General features: G+C 36.7%; 1 protein-coding gene across 1 annotated transcript in view; it reads left to right on the top strand.

Annotated features, from left to right (window-relative positions):
* The window catches only part of LOC113494194 (putative transcription factor SOX-15), a 105,675-nt gene extending 89,209 nt beyond the window's left edge, over nucleotides 1-16,466 (top strand). The window contains exon 4 of the mRNA XM_026872404.1: nucleotides 14,257-16,466. Coding sequence (XP_026728205.1) covers nucleotides 14,257-15,500 — 1,244 coding nt within the window. The 3' untranslated portion in view covers nucleotides 15,501-16,466. The remainder of the gene's footprint in view (nucleotides 1-14,256) is intronic.
* The last annotated feature ends 1,039 nt before the right edge of the window (nucleotides 16,467-17,505 follow it).

Below are 17,505 nucleotides of genomic sequence, written 5' to 3'. Positions count from 1 at the left end.
AAAACACCAAGGCGTAACACTAGATTTTCGCAGTAGCCCCATTTTCGGGTAAAAAAATGGGGCTACTGCTTCCAAATTAAAACTATAAACTCTCACGGACTTCCTCACAGGTCCAAGGAGGTTACAACCTTTTTCAATAAAAAAACAAACATGCAAGCAGAGATTTTACACGCATGGATACCTACGTTATAGCTCAGAGTGTATAATAACTGCAGTAAAACATAATTATTATGGCGAAGTAGTGCAATATGCATGAGAACCAGGTTCCCATGACGCTGCTAACTGTACTCTGATTGAGTTACATATTTATATAGTTTTTAGCGTAATTGTAAGGGCACTGGACTCTGACCCCGAAGATTATTTGATTTGGATTTCCGCGGTTTGTGTTTGATAAGGTTTTGTCAAGTGTTCCTTTATTTGAACTAGGTTATGGTAAATGGGGAAATAGTCTTAAATTTAACTGAGTTTTTCTTATAAGAAATATAATAGTATATTATTAAGAACAAGTAAGTTGTTGTAGGGAGAGGAATGTTACTTTGTAAATCCAAAATTATGTTTAAAACATTATCTGAGCCGAAAATAATTTTGAGAAATTTTTGACAGACTTCTTTTTAAATGAAATGTCTAAAGCTTGTCCTTAGATCACTAATCTACACCATATGTCTATTCCTTAGCAGCTTACATTAAAGAGCTAAAAGCCATTTGACTATTTCTCGTAATAGAAAAATAAGAAATTATTTTCCTATTTAGCTACCAAGCTTGAGAACTCCTAATTAAACATTATTACAAAAATTGCCGACTGTCTGTCTGTCTTCCTAGTCTCCCAATAATTGTCAAAGGCTTCGTAATTAGTGACAAAGGGGAATCGTAGTAAACACAAGGTTATGCATGAGCCGGCCATGCGTAACTTCCGTATTCGAAGGAGTTCACACGCCGGGACCAAGGATGGAATGTAGAGCGATTCACTTTTGTTTTTTTTTGTCTGTTTTTTGAGTAATTCTGATTGGTTTTTGTCTTTGAGCTCTTCGACCTGAAATAGGCCTGAAGTATTCTAAGTTTGGACCTAGCGAATATTTTAGTGTAGAGACGGTAGCTAAGTTCATCAAAGAATTTTCTTTAAGCAAGACTTTTAAGACAATTTTGCATTATATAGTTGTAGTCATTCCATTCAAAAACATGTCCTTTTATTTATCTTATTTGATAATACAATAAGTATGCAATGCAATTTGCAACTCTGTAATCCTCAATATTCAAATCCAGTCAAAAATCAATCTCAGTTAACTTAAATTATCTTCGTCCCTCCTTAAAATCATGGTACATCCACACGTTTACACGTACATAAACTATACGTATTATATCAGATTAAGTTATTATTTCGAATTATAATTAGCAATATAAAAACCTCAGTCAACAAACAAAGGCGCTAGTCATTTGTCCGTCAAAGCGAAAATGTAATAAAACAAAACACAATCTTTACACAAAAGGTAACAAGGAACGGAAAAAACCAACAGCTGTCATTGGCAAGTCATTATCGTTTTTATGAAGTTATATTTTATCAATCAACCGACATCTTTTTTATCTTCGCTTAAACGTCCACTTAAGGAGATGATCAGACATGCTTGTCTCAAACGCGCGAGTTTTTTTACAAGAGAGAAGTTTGTAGAGCTAAATCAAGAGACAGGCTAGGAAATAGATGGAGTTACGCGTTTTTTGGACAGTTTGAATTTCCTACGAATAAAACTTCAATAAGTATGTACAGATTATGTCAAACGACAAAATGAAATTACGATGAGCTTCAAATCATGCAGGCGTTTTGAAAAACGATAAAAAATCTGAGTTAAACCGAAAACAACGCGTTTGATTTCGAAAGCTTAAAATGTAGGAAATTTGACAATATCTTTAAACCAACTCAGCATATAAACTCAATAAAAAAATCAGATTCGAGTACAAAACCTCTAACCGTACAGTTATACGATTCACTGGTTATGTGTTATACCTAGAAGAGTATTATTTTTCGTAAGAGGCGAGTGCGCGCGCGCCGACCCGCGACGCAACTTCCTGTTGGGTGCTATGACCCCGAAGAAATGGTGTACAGACGGCGAACTTCGCCTTTTTATACATGATTTTTTGTTTTTTTTTCCTTAGTTTTAATAGCACAGGAAATTGATTGGACTTATATTTGGGGACAATCGATGGTTATTTTACGGTTGAGTCGCTTGGGTGCGTTTTTTGCGGGTCGATTAGGGTTAGTTCGAATTTATAATTAAGCGAAGCTAGGTTATTTACGTGATGTGGAAGTTCTTATTCAAATTATTCTACCAAGGAAATCTTATTTCTTTTGGCATTAAATAATATAAGTAGTAGTAGTAAGTAGTAATTTTGTTTTGCGTCTATTTTCATAACTTAATCTTTATGTGAGTTATAAGGAATTTCGTTTGCTTTGATCGTCGATACCATAATATTTATAAACAAATTTCAGTAACTCGCATATAAAATTTATTGAAACTAACTTTTCGCAACACAAGTTCATCGCAATCAGGGTCCACATCACACACACACGAGCACACGCACACACACAAAAACTGCCTGCTACTACACATTGTGATTAAAGAAAGTTGACCTGTAAACAATTTTCCCATACCTCCCCTACTTACATCGAAAGCACGAATCGATTACCCGATCCATCATAATCGTATCGATTTTTTGTCTCTCGATAATTGGCCGTAGCTTCCGTGTGTCTTGTTTTTTTATCGATTATGAAATAATTGATTCTAATAACGATAGTTCGTTGAATCGATTAACTGCGGGTCAGTGGTGATTTAATAGGTTTAATCACGTCTGATGCATGGACTTTTCATGGGTGGGGACATCTGGCATTCATCTTAAACCTTGTGGAATATTACGAATGATTGTTTACTTTGGAACTGCAGTCTTAACATTGATACAGAAATTAACGTAATAAAAAACCGAGTCCTTTAATTGAATGGGAACTTTTAGCCGAAGTTTGCAATCGGGGTTCTCGTTAAGATACTTTCACAAAAAAAATCATCCAAAGAATAATATAAAAAGACAACACAAATGTAGCACTTTCAAACATTTTTTTTAACCTTAAAATCTATCCCCACACTTTTCATTCTAGCATGCATTTTCCATCTAGTTTAAAAGTCCAATCGCTCTAAAAGATCTGACATAGTATATCTGACATGGAACCACACACCTTGAAGAACTATTTAAGTAAGAAGTGAACCGTAAATGAAATATACATCCGTGAACCAATTTACTTAACACATCGGCTACGGGAAAGTCTTACACAGTTTAACACTCACTTCTCATAAATACGCACTTTATTTTATTCCACATCCATATTTCGTATAAGAATCGATCAAATGAGCTTTATCAGCGCATTTCAAAATATGATACAACATTATTTATTTTACAAAATAAATGGCCGGCTTTTAATACTGTGTGTAAACGTGCTCATTATAAAGCGATAAATAAAATTATCGTCCTTTCATGACACACCGTTGAATGCGTGACATCTACTTACGTTACACTTATTATAAAAACCCATAAATAATCCCCGTTTATCGCTGTAAATTTTATAACAAAAAGTACACAACCTTTTTGGTGATTAAAAAAGTTTATAGTTCATACGTAGGCACATTGGGCATAATAACAGCAATCAATGTCTCCATTTATTATTAAAAAAGAAAACATTGTCACACGTTCGCGCCAACTCGTAATTTCATATTTCGAACACCCACATCGTACGGAGAGGGGCTGCCCTCTCGGCACACGTATAATTAGGAGAAATGATCACGGACTTTATGCACGACAGGCGTCGAAAGGGCAGGCCTCGACCCGCAAATATATGACCGATTTTTCTTATACCACACTAACAAATGCGCACATAAAATTGTGGACCGTATTTAATAATAATGTCCCTTAATAGAATGGTCTTTATTATGAAATATAGCCGTGAAATATTTTCGCATTTGAGCGATGAATGAATCAGAATTCATTCACTCCAAGGTAATCATTTTAATAGTATACAATCAAAGCTTAATATTGATATTCAATTATTCTTAGAAATGTCGACCACACGCAATCGAACACGAAATCGAACGATTTATCGATTTAAAACAAAACGGTTCCAAATTTGTAACCGGCATGTTCTCCTCTCTAATTCTCTTTCCCCGCCTATAATTGACACCGACGCGCCATGCTCCGTCTCGGTTTAACTTGCTAGCATCATGTATGTCTGTCTCTGTCCGGTGTGGATGTCACGTGCGGCTGTCAGTGCAGTGACTATTTTGACAATTATGTCATTTGGCCGTCACGGGCGTGTCATTTGGGCGACGAACGATTGTGGCCCCTGTAATTTTGTTTAGAATTGTGGAATTTTTAGGGTCGTTGACTTTGTCTTGTAATATGATGTATGGGAACATCTGGCCTGTGAGAAATAAGGTGAAGGGATGATTCACAACTCGATAACTCAGTGATGTTACTGATTACAAAATCGTCAACGAAAACACTGAATCAAAACGCATCTTTTTACTCCTTCCTTTGCCAATTCATACAAAGTTCTTCCAAAGCTCATACGAACATAAACAATAGAACTCCAACAAAATCATGAATGCTGTTACACGTGTAGACAATTTCCCGGCTGTAGGAAATTCAGTATCGACTTGTATTGCGGCTATTCGTGACTCGCGATCAGTACATGAATTATATATGAAGCTACGAGTGTTCTGTCAAAATATTGTACGGTACATGCTAATGTTGGTAGAGTTGTGGGGTAAGCAGTGGTGAGGCAGACTTAGTATTGGAATAACCTCTTTGGTAGCTCTGCTTTTAGTTAGCAATGCGTAAATATGGGGGTTGTGGTGGCTCTATTCTGTTATGATAACGCAGTGCAAAATGAGGTTAACTCCGACAAAATTGAGTCGTTTTTGTTGAATTTAAGGACTTATATTTGTGGATAGCTGCAATCATTTTATACAACGCGCAGGCAAAATCGCGAAGGCTAAAATAGACAACTTTTGTTGAAGCATCAATCAGCTGATGAAAAATATATTTCACAGTATTCTACTTCGTAAACTTGTTAAACTATTTAAGTTAATTAGGGAGTTAATCAGATAAAGCTTTTTAATACTACTTTAAACAATAATATGAAATAAACTATTAAGTATCGTATAGTTTAAGTGAAGCCGCTACCGTTAGTGGCGCCGCGCGCATGCTAATGCACCCGGCGTCACCCGCCTTTGTGGAGCCGACGCGACACACGACAATACTGCTCATATCACTAATATATGGATATAATATGACTTATAGAGAATATCTATTTGTATTAATATTAATAACACAGCATATATTTTTGTATTATTTATATCTGCTTGTATTAGAAATTCTTTTGCTGTGCTTAGATAAATTTAGTTGAAAATTGTCTGTTTTTGGGTTAAATAAGTAGCTCATTAAGGTTTACTGCAAGGCTTTGGAAAAGACCCATTATAATGTTATTTATGAATTATGAGAGGATAGAAAACCAAACACGCAAATATTTTTGGTAGTATATGTATAAATTTTTTGTAGAGTCATATTTAAATCTTTTTTAGTATAACAATCATTGAATTTGCCCGACGTATACAATCTGCGCCATAAGACTGCAGTTTAAAATTAAACGATCTCTTTAGCATATCCAATAGGCAATATATTCTACATATGATTCATATACAAAATGTATGCGATAGGCGTCCTATAGCCTATTTGGGATATGACAAGGTTTGGAATTATACCTTAATTCGGTTCACACAATATAACGCCTTAATATTATAGAGCCTGCGCCAGCGCAACGCTTTGGTTGAATAGTGATTATTATACTGACTTTGTGACACCAAAATAATGGCCGACTTTATCATCATTTGATTATTCAAAATATAGTGAAAATTTATAAATTACTTCTGTTGTAATTCGATCAATTTCTTGTAATTTTGCCTATACATAGTTCAAACCCTAAAAATGTACTTGGCGTATATTTTAACTTTCCTTTATAATACATATGAATTTGTTTATTTTTTTCCAATGCATCGAAAAAACTAACCTTGACATTCTTATCTACGTTTGATAATGTGATGGCTCTCCCAAATCTCCCAAATAAAAGACATCAACGCGTTGACTTTCAAGTGGGTGAATTTAGCTAAACTTTCTTTTTCGTGCACTCTAAAAATCTGCTGTACCTATGATATTAAAAAAAATTGGTAATATCTTTTGCTAAATATCTTTTAGGTTATGTATTAAATTTTTAGCTAAAAAATTAAACTTATTACCCAAACACCAGAACATAAATTCCGTCCAAATATTTTCCAATATTAAAGTCGTTAAAAAAATACCGAAATAGCGTCGATATCGATAAGTATACACCACGTGACGCTTCCTGCCGCGGAGACGCGCGTTTCGGCGAACAACGCGCGGCGGTAATAATAACGTAGAGGCGGCTTGCCGCGCCGCGACGCCGCCGCGCGGTGCCGTGTGTCCATTATTGAGGGAGATAGGGTACTTAGATTAGACTGTAGACGATTAAGTTAAAGTACTTGACAAAATTAAAATTAAGATTTTCTATGTTTTGTCTAATCTTTTTGGTGATCATTTCTTTTTTGATAACTTTTGCAAAACATTTTTCTCAAATTTGTTGTAGAAGGCTTTTATTTGAAGCTCAAACTTAGCATCTTTCAATAAAAGTTGAAAAGGCGGAGAATCAACATAAACAACTCAACTAAAGTTCATACGGATCCTTTACTTCACAATTTAATATTTGTGTTGTTGAGTATTGTGACCTAAGACCACACACCCTAACAAAAAAGTACCAGCAATTTAACCTCACGACCTATCCTACAAGTACACAATAAACTGTCCTACAAATATACCGTGCCGTGTAACAATGGATCCGTACGGCGGCGCGTGCTCGCGACGTGACGGCTCGGACGCGCGGCGAATACCCGCGCGGTAATGAGCACGTGTGTATGCGCCCTTACTTAACCTTCAGCAATGGTACTTTTAGTACCGATGGTTGTGATTGATGTTATTAGATTGTAGTGCAAATATCATGCTTGAGTGTGGCCGATATCGACATTAGAGTGAATAGAAACACTCTTTTCAATCTTAATATTCAACCTTGTTTCACCTTTTTCTTCCCGGGATAAAACTCAGGGCAAGAAAACCTGCGTGGCTAATATTACCCTTTATTTTGCACTCATTGAGCTCGTCACTGCTCAATGATACTGCAAAAAAGTTATTAAATAGTTCCTCGTGCGATCGCTGCTGCAAGTGTCTTATGAAAAAGTAGTATCTGCGATTCACATATTATATACCTGCGTAAAGCATTTTTTTTCATTAAGGAATGAGCAAACTATCTAACCTATTAAAGATCGTTGTCAAAAACGGATCTGTTTAATTCAAATACACGATTTTGATTTAACATCTCTTCGTCGAATGCATATAAGAATATTTAAATATGAATTACATGTGAACTTGAAATAGCATAACTGTTTTCGTCATCATGATAAAAACGTTTTATTGAAAAACTTCTTTCGTCATTTTCTTTAGACAACCGATTTATTTATTTTCAAATAGAGTAGTAAACTCCTTTCCTAAATAGCTATGACGTATGAGTCAATCATGCGAATCAAAGTCCTGGTCGGACGGAAACTAATCCAATAGAGCAGCTTTAACAATCACTTCATTTTATGCCTTTTCTTGTTATAAAAAAAAACTGTGTCTCGGCACGCGCGGGCTCGCCGCTTGCGTACGCGCATCGCATCTTAACGCGATAGAACGAGACAACTGTATACAAAAACTACACGACAAAGCAAGATAGGTATATGATTAATGAGTACGACCCATAACCAAGAAATGCAGTCAAATTAGGAGAAATAAATATTGGAGTTGATGTTTTAAAAATACGTGATTTTGTATTAACGGTAATGCTGTTATATTGGTATAATGCTTGAAATGAATGCGATAATGTGTTGTCAAGTGTGTAATGTTTATTATGGCAGTCAGGGCCTGGCTTATACAGGAAGTTTGAAAAATATTCCATGTTTGTTCTAGAGATGTGCCTTTATTGCCAATTCTTTTTGAGATCTAGGGCTGTGAACGTACCTGAACTGACGTGATGAATTTAAAACATTTTTGAGTGTCAATCACTCATACAACCGTGCCAAATCTCAAGATCAACTTTTATAATAACTTTTGAACAATAACTTAATCAAAACCCCTTTGATTACTGCTGTGTATTTGCAGTTGAAAAACACGACTTTAAATGAAAACTCACACAACTTATGCTTATACAAAAATAGAAAATCTAAACTCAGTTTAACTTCCTCACGCAAAGACATCTGACATTCCATTCTAAGAATACCTCACAAGCAGTTTTGGATGTTTTTACTTAGAAATCATTGCTTTTTCGCGTTGCAACATAAAATAGATTATAAAGGTTTAGGGAGGCGTCGTCAGTGCGTTCCGTTCGACGCACAATGCGCCGCCGTCGGCCTTAACTGCGATTCTAAAGTTTATTACACACAGAACTTGAACATATGCATCGGTTTGTATGGATGGTCTAAGGTGACAGCTGAACGCGGGGATCAATTATTTTAGTGAAATGTTTCTTCAAGTTTTCGAAGTTTTTTGTAACGTAAAGTTTGGATTGTATCTAACGGCGCGTTGTAAGGCACATCATACTAGAAATTAGGAGTTCTTATTTAAGTACTTGTGAAATACCGGCTTGATTAAATCGTTGTCTTTATACTTCACACACACTGCCATTATAATTCACAAATTTAAAGCCTGTTAACAGTGCTAATTATACACGTCTCAAAAACTAAACTAACTAAATCCTTAAATCTATCTTCCATTTTTATTATATCTTATAAATATTCCCGCCGTCGCTTATAACTTACATCCACACTCTAAAGGCTTTCGTTTCCGCCAACATAGCTCAGCCGAATAAACCGTCGGTTTATGCATTTCGGCAGCTTTGCTGTTTTATTTCGCGACGTTTCTCGGAACTGAGGGAAGAAATACCTTCGCAGACGCGCTGGAGACTGCAGGCTTCTGTATACCTACCGCCACTTCTTAAACTAATAATATTGCAATCGTGGAAACGAGACAGCGCTCTACACGGTGTAGAGCGGCATCTCTTTTCCACGCTTGTCTTGGAGCGATCCTGGTAGGAATTCTTTTCGGGCTAGAAGCCAGAGTCGTGAAGTTTGGACATGTTTGACGCCCTTTGAAACATGCCGCCAGATTTGTTTTAGGAATTAATTCATTCCTAGCTCATAAATTACTTAAAACGAAACTAAGACACGTATACTTTCAGTTTATACAACAAAGTTGTAGTTTCATATAATAATATTGTGTTATGTTTATTTATATAGCTTCAGTATATCGTTATCAACTCAAGACAAATAAGTTACGCTCAATAAAGCAACAACGATTCCCGTATCAGTACGAACAGAACGCTTGAACCCGAACATCCATATGATTTAAATTCAGCCAATAATTTTAACATGACCCCGCTTCGATCCGAAATAAAAGCCTACACACGGCACAATAAGACAACACCGCCACTGTCCAGAGACTATGAGACAAAACCTTACAAAAAAAACGACAAAATTGACCACGCACTTGGAATCGAAATGCAAAAAAAATATCTTGGTGAACAGAGACGGCGATATCTGAGTTTGGTGGGTAAGAGCAAGGTGGAAGATGTAAATTTAGAATGCATTGCATGTTCTTCGACATCCGTCGGCGCAAAAAATCGATGCTGCCATCTATCGGTGGTTTGTGACACTAGTGCGGGTCAACGATTGATGGGCCGTTTAATTGTAGGCCGACAGGATTTTGTTTTGTTTTGACACACTATTAAACCCTAAAGTTAAATAAAATATGTTTTCTGAAAGACTCTAGCTCCAGTAACAATACCCTAACTATATTGAGAGATGTTTGAATGGTATCCCGATTCGGTTAATAGAATACAGAAAGAACAAAACACGTATTCGCAATCGATACATACTTACAGCATTTATAAAATCCTACCATGAGTCTCGAATTTGTGAATAATTACACCATGGAACAAACGGAAATCAAATTTATAATAGAAATGCATACATTTGTATTATCAATTTGATTTTCATTCATATCGTAAGACATTCCGCATTTTAAAATACGAAAGCAAGAAAATAAAACATCACAGTAGCTTAGTAAATTGTAAACTACCAGTAGGAGTTCTATAACAAAAATAATAAAAAACAAATGAGTGATAAGCCTATATAGCCCGATCGATCATGCGTGTTGTGACGCGGTGGTCCCATCAACTCCTACGCATATCATTAATTAGATCTCCATCATTACGACTAATGATCTGACGATATTAATGAATCATCTATTTTAATATTTGGATGTTTAATGTTTGAATTATTTTATTAATTGGTTCTTTGATTAATTGATTTTTCAAAAGATTTTTAATACCTTATCAAATATCGTTATTTTTATAGTCTAAGCCTCGAATTCTAATATATTTATTCGTGACGCTAAAACCAAATATTACATATTAAATATATCAAATTCTGTCCCTAACTGCATGCGCTCTACATTAAAATCTACCTAAATTCACCTAAAAAACCAAAACATTTTTTCTTCATGATTAAAAAAAAACCTCTTTAGAAAGCAACATGGCATTCAGTAATATTGATCTCTATATCTCAAAAGCTTCGCAAAAACCAGCAAAGTCCCTAAAATTAAAAGAATGTCTTTCTAAACATTGATTGATTTCTGTCATTTTGTCTGAGAAGGTTACATCCCTCAAAGGTTGCTTAATGTTACCTCATTTATAACGATTGATAGCAGATAGAGGTTTTCGACGAATTTAGAAACACTTTAAAATTTAGGTTGATTCTACGAATGTGTTTTATTATCAAGATTTGACGAAATAGTGAAAAATCTATATGGATGTTAGAGATATGGTTATTGTTGCTGTCCTTGTGTGTTTATTTCACTAATTCTATAGTTGTTTTATTTTATACCGATAGTCCCGAAAGCTAGGTGTGTTTCATTTTTCGATCGGAGATTTATTATTACTCTATTTTAGGTAATATTACAAGGAAACTTAATGTTAAGCACTTCTTTAATGTCACCCGTCTGTACTTAACACGTTGCGGTAACAGAAAGCATAAGACTCATAACCGTAATTAAAAGTGACCCAAAATATACCTTCAAGTTAACCCCGACTAAAATAAAAGTAAGACACGTACGCCTTTATCTGAACAATAATACAAAATAGAACTGCTTTAAAATCTGGATAATGTTTCTGACGTAACGACTTCGCGAAATTTACACTCAAAAGGTAGTTTCACGCGTACGTTCTATTCTCAGTGTTTTTATGTTTGCGAAAGAAAAGAATAGATACGTAGGTAAGTAATTTAACAATTATAGGACTAAATACTCTTATCCTTAATCATTCATTTAAAGCTAGACATTAACTGAAAACAAAATTGTCATAAACCCTGTTAGCTAAAATGTAAACCAATTAATTAATAAGTCACTTCGACATCCGTTTTGCGCACGCGCACATCGTCTTAATCGCTTTAAGCGCCGTGATAACAGACAGACATCTTCGGTTACCAGCACTGGTGGTCTGATACGATAGCCCAACTAATTATATGGCGATGTCATACATTTTGATGGGATCATTAAGTGTTATATGACAGTGTACCGTTTGTATTACTGGTGTTAGCTTACTAGATAGGTTTAGCTATTTAATACTAGTAACATCGCATAGGTAAAGATTTGCATTTTTCTTTCGGTAAAGAAAAAACCGCAAGGTTAAAAAATCATCAATTTATTTGGCAGACTCGTCACGTTTCTTTGATAGACTTCGAATATGGTTTGGTCTTATGCCTAGACTGAGTTATGTTTTTCTGCTATCTGGTTTATAAATAGGCAGCATTTTACCAGGTATTGAATAATATACACCTTTGCATTACACGGCTTATGCAAAACTAGAACATTATTATGCAAAAGGTATGTTCTAAATACATGCAAAATACATTTCAGTATACACATGTACCTATTTCAAAGTAGGTGTACCTAATTTAATTAGCAATAAATGTAATCTACATTCCTTTCAAATTAAGGCCTAAACAGTTAAAACATATGTTTAAAACACAAACAACCTAAACACAAATCAATCAACAATTTTAATTAACAGCAAAATTGTTAACACAAAATTACAAATATTCACTTTACAAGCCAGACCAAGCACATTCTAGGTCCTAAGTGTTTAACCAAGTGTTCTAACACAAACTCTAACAACAAGACTAAAAACTGTGAAAATGAGATAACACTTTATACTGTGTATAGCGCTATCTCGCTCACACACTCAAGTGTTGTGTTCGGCCACCAGGTGTCAGGCCATTCAGGTTATTACCCAGTTATAAAGTGCCCACTAAAAGCTTTATTAGATGTTACAAAGAAATATTTCTTGCTAGTGAGGGGACACGGAATCCGGTAGTCGATTTCTTATCGCAATCTCGATTGACTAATAGGAAAAATGTCACGGGCGACAGTTAATGTGTTTTAAATAATTATGTAGTGCTTGTGTAGGTAGTGAATTATGTGGTTCGTGTAGTGATGTATTTATGATATTAAATATGAAAGCTCGAGATTTGTTTGTGAGATGAATAATGTTTGAACAACGTGAAATGTGCTAACTGTTTATAGAGAAATATATTTTTTTCTTTGTTTTTGGGTATTTGAAGTATATAGTATTTTATTCGAATAGAAGAAAACGTTAGTGGAGCGAGATCGTCTTAATGTCACTGTCGCGACCTATTTTTTATTTATATTCATCCAATTAAATCAAATTTTGCACTGACCATACAAAAAATCTGCAACGCACTTTCATGAATATGCTAAGCTCAGATCAATATTTTTTTTAAACATACGTATCACAAATAAAATTCCAGTCAAACAATATGTAAAATCCAAAGCACATCGAAACGACTTAGCAAAGCAATTAACAATCAGACGCTCCCAAACCCCTGACACGTACTCGTAATCTCGACTACAACTCATAATTAATTATCGATTGAAAAAAACATCGATATGTTTAAATCAACTAATGGAGTAGGACTGCACTACAGGAAGCCTTCTTCTGTCATTTGTCAGACTGACATTTGACATTAGTCAACTGCGTTTCAATTGATAACTGAGTGACGTTTTTTTAATTATTACTGATTATAAAACCATATCGGCAAAGCCTATATTTACATGTGTATAATGAGCAATATTTTTTTAAAACAAACTATGGTAAAAAAATCTTCTTGTAAAACTATTTCTGACATTATCAATCATAACAGTAACAAAAACTAGAAATAACACAGTATCATATTTTGTTTTGTATCTTTCCATCCATTCAATGTAAAAAAAGAATCGACTCCTATTTAAATTCCTTGTTGATAAATTACAATTCGTTATATCGACACGTCGCATCACTAAAAGTGAAGTTGTTTGTTTTGCCGGTAGCAAGTAGTGTCGCCTTGATAAATATCCTTAAAGATTGTTCGGACTCCGCGATAATTTCTCTCAGAAACTCACACTTTATCGGACAACATAATCTTAACTTTATTCTTATTCGCATAAAGTTTAAAATTCCGGAGCATATTTATATTTCTTGGTCAAAGATATATGATGTTATTTATGATACCCTCATAGTACGTGTTTTATAGTTATTTGATAAAACACTATCGTGATTATTTAGCTTGACTTTGTGACTGGCTGAATCTGTTTTGTTTATTTAACATGCCACTAATATTATTCTTGGATGTTATCTTCATTTACGAAAGGTAATACTCATAAACATTGAATATAATGTTACACCTGTCTTATTTTGATAAATGGCAAATATTTTTAATAATACACTAAATATATTCGTTAAGTGCTCTGCCTGAGGCACGCACGTCATAAAACATTTGCAAAAACTCGCAACAAACTTGGATACGCGGTTTTGCAGAAAAACAGTGACAACTTTTCACGCTAAACGCATAAACCTCTCTTACACGGCGGATAAAAAGTATCGTAAATAATATCGTAATATCACCACGACAAGTCATGGCATGTCAATTTTCTCCGCTCAGTAAAAACGTGTAGCAACATTGTACGCCGACAAACACAATCGACTCATTTTCATTTTTTATATTCCAGGTAAAAAGTGGCGTTCGCTCACACCGCAAGACAGGCGGCCGTTCGTGGAGGAAGCGGAGCGGCTGCGCGTCATCCACATGACGGAGCACCCCAACTACAAGTACCGGCCGCGGCGGCGGAAGCAGAACAAGACGCGGCCCAACCAGCCGTCCACGCCGGCCAGCGCGCCGCCCGCCTCCTCCGCCGCGCTGGGCTCGCCCTACGCCGCCGGCACCGACTCGCCAGACCCGCGCTTCTCGCACAACCCCGGCGCTGGCTTCTCGCCCTACAGGACCTCGCCCCTCGCCTCGGACTTCCAAAACAACCAGCAATTCAACGGCCACGTGCAGACCCCGGAGTCTTCCCCCGCGCGATCTCCTGAACCGCAAGGCAGGAGGAGCGCTCCTGCTGAAGCTCCACTGCCTACGCCTGATGCGTCTCCAGTAGAAAATGAAAAGGAAAATTTCCAATATGAAGAGAGGAGGCGAGCAATTAATGCTTCTTCAATGTCTGACTCATACTCGCCCTACAAAACATATAGAACGCCTGGCTCCTTCTCGCCAGCGCCCGTCGCTGCGATGGGAATGGCTAACGGCATGTACGTCATGTGCACTCAGAGGACCCTGACCGAGCAGCCCCCACTCGTCACCGGCACGTTCTTCCCGCCAGTCGCGACCTCACAGGACCAGCAGGCTCTCGGCACATCCACGCCTAAAGTTTCTAACGCCCTTAGCGGCTCGATGCCCCAAGAATACACAATTCAGTATCATCCTTACGAGCAATACGAACAGATGTATAAAACTGAGGATTCGTACGTGTCTCATTACCCAGATCAGCCAAAAACTGAATACGACACGGGCGGCAGCTACTTCTCGGAGGAGCCCCCGTCCAACCAGCAGCAGGAGGGCGAGCAGGGCTTCATGAACCCGCGGCCGGAGATCCGGACGGGCTCGCCGGAGTCTGACGTGGACGCGCGCGAGTTCGACAAGTACCTGGACTACGGCGCGGAGGGCGGCATGGAGCAGCAGCATCAGCAGCAGCAGTACCGCTACGAGCAGCAGCAGCAGTACCGCGCGGCCTACTGCCCCGAGCAGGCGCCGGGCGCGGAGTACTGCGGCGAGCGCATGTACGCGGCGCCGTACGCGGGCGTGCTGGGCGCCGCGCCGCCGCCCGCCTTCCCGCCCGCGCCCGGCGCCGACCAGCGCCCCGACGACGAGTTCAGCGTCATCCTGGCCGGCGTGCGCCAGACCTGCTACAGCAACTGACTAGGCAGGACTCATGTACGCTAGTTCATGGACTCTTCCTCAAATGTAGCCCAAAGAGTTGACTCCTTTCCAAATGTAACATGGAATGTTTGACGACAAACTTTGCACTGCGGATGTAGTGATATTATAAGAATTTGTTCTAATTCGAATACAAAATGTATCAATTATTACATTTCGCATTTACATAAATTGTATACCGCGATGAAGTGTAATGTAACTCAGATTTGAATATTTTTCTAACTTTAACGCATTTTTAGCGACTTTTGTAATTTGTGTAAAACTTTTCAATTATTTATTACACTGTGAATAAATTAAAAAGGAAAGTAACGTATTTTAAGTGAATTTATACGATTTGTAGGGAAATAAAAATAATTTTAATGTAAAGACGAAACAGCTTTCTAGTACTCACGTTGTTCGTTCCAAAATGTGCCTTGAAGGTGTCGACGGCAGCCGGTTGTAACTGCGATGTTATTGTTAAGAGTTTGAACATTTATAAATAATAAATAAACGCTGTTAGTGTTAATAATTGGTGCTATGTGAAGAGATCCTAAAATATTTTTTGTACGTCCAAATCCGTATACCATAGAGGTAGTAATGCGATTCCTATAAACATTATTTATTTGTAACTATTTTTGTATATTTCGTAGATAAAGACTAAAACGAGCGTCGAATTAAATGAAATATAGGTTCTTCCATTAAGCTTGTAGATATATATGTTAAGTCGTATTTTTATATTGTTTTAGTGAATAAAATCTATAGAACTATTCTGTATAAACTGTTAGAATATATTAATAAAGAAATATCTCATAGGTTATAATTATTTGTACTAAAACTATACCTAGTTAAATTGTTTTTAGTTTACTGCAATTTGTTTAGTTTTAGTTATGAGACACTCGCACTGCGAAACTAAGTTCTTCCTAATTGTAAGAAAATTTATAAGGAACAATAAAATTTTATTCATATGCACTTCTCAATTATTATTTACCTGTACCTTCTAAGAATAGGCCCTCTTCTACAACTTTCTAACCGAACTGCATATAACTGGTAAAAAGATTTAAATTAAAATAGAACGCCAAGCATGACTCACAAACAAGATACAACATTAAACAGTTAATTTAGTTTGACACACACAACATTTTGACAAATCCATCCGCTGTATCGAACCGATCTCAAACCCCTCACATTACGCGACCCAATGATTTGTTACATGCACGCATGCATATTTATTTTATACCACCGATAGCGATCGCTTCAAATTAATGACACATTTAATGATACATTACCTCCATACCGCACTTGCCAAACGAATAAAACACGAGGGTATAAGTCCAAATAAAATTAAAATTACTAAATAATTTGCGGAGGAGGGGGTGTGTCGGCGGCCCGCGGGCCCGCTCGCCTGTAATTACGAACCCGCGAAACCCGCCCCGGAGAGAGGGCCCGCTATTGATGTATTGACGTTTTCGAGCTAAACACCGTACAACTGCAGAAATGAAGATTTGTTCCCGAGTGCGGCGTGCGGTATGGACTCAAAGAAGTTTTGGGTGGTATTGAGATATTTTTCATTGATGCTACTGAGATGTTTTGATTATTATCATTAGTATGGTCTTAAATGTTCTGCGGTAAAATGTTTTAAGTCGAATTTTAGTCGAATTCATGTGACAAGTCAAATTATGATTGAATTCATGTAATAAATTATTACTAGGTAAATTGGAAAATCGAAAAGAAAAGGTAAGAGGAAATTTACAAACTAAGTATATTGACGAGATTCTTACTAGCAGGACGAAGAACTTTCATTGTCAGATTTTAAAATTATTTAATTTTAAGCCCATAACAGTCCAATATTCTATATTACTGACTGTCAGTAATAGACATTTAGGATTGCCCGACTAGTTTCGGACCCAACCGAAGTCTTATTCAGTGGATGCGACAACGGAGTCGCCAGTCGTTAATAAATAAAGAGTTAAGCATCCGCCTTATGGAATTTATAATAATATAAAATAAA

This window comes from Trichoplusia ni, chromosome 5 (assembly GCF_003590095.1).
Source record: "Trichoplusia ni isolate ovarian cell line Hi5 chromosome 5, tn1, whole genome shotgun sequence".
In the NCBI taxonomy this organism is placed as follows: Eukaryota; Metazoa; Arthropoda; class Insecta; order Lepidoptera; family Noctuidae; genus Trichoplusia; species Trichoplusia ni.
This window is presented reverse-complemented; position numbering and strand designations above follow the sequence as displayed.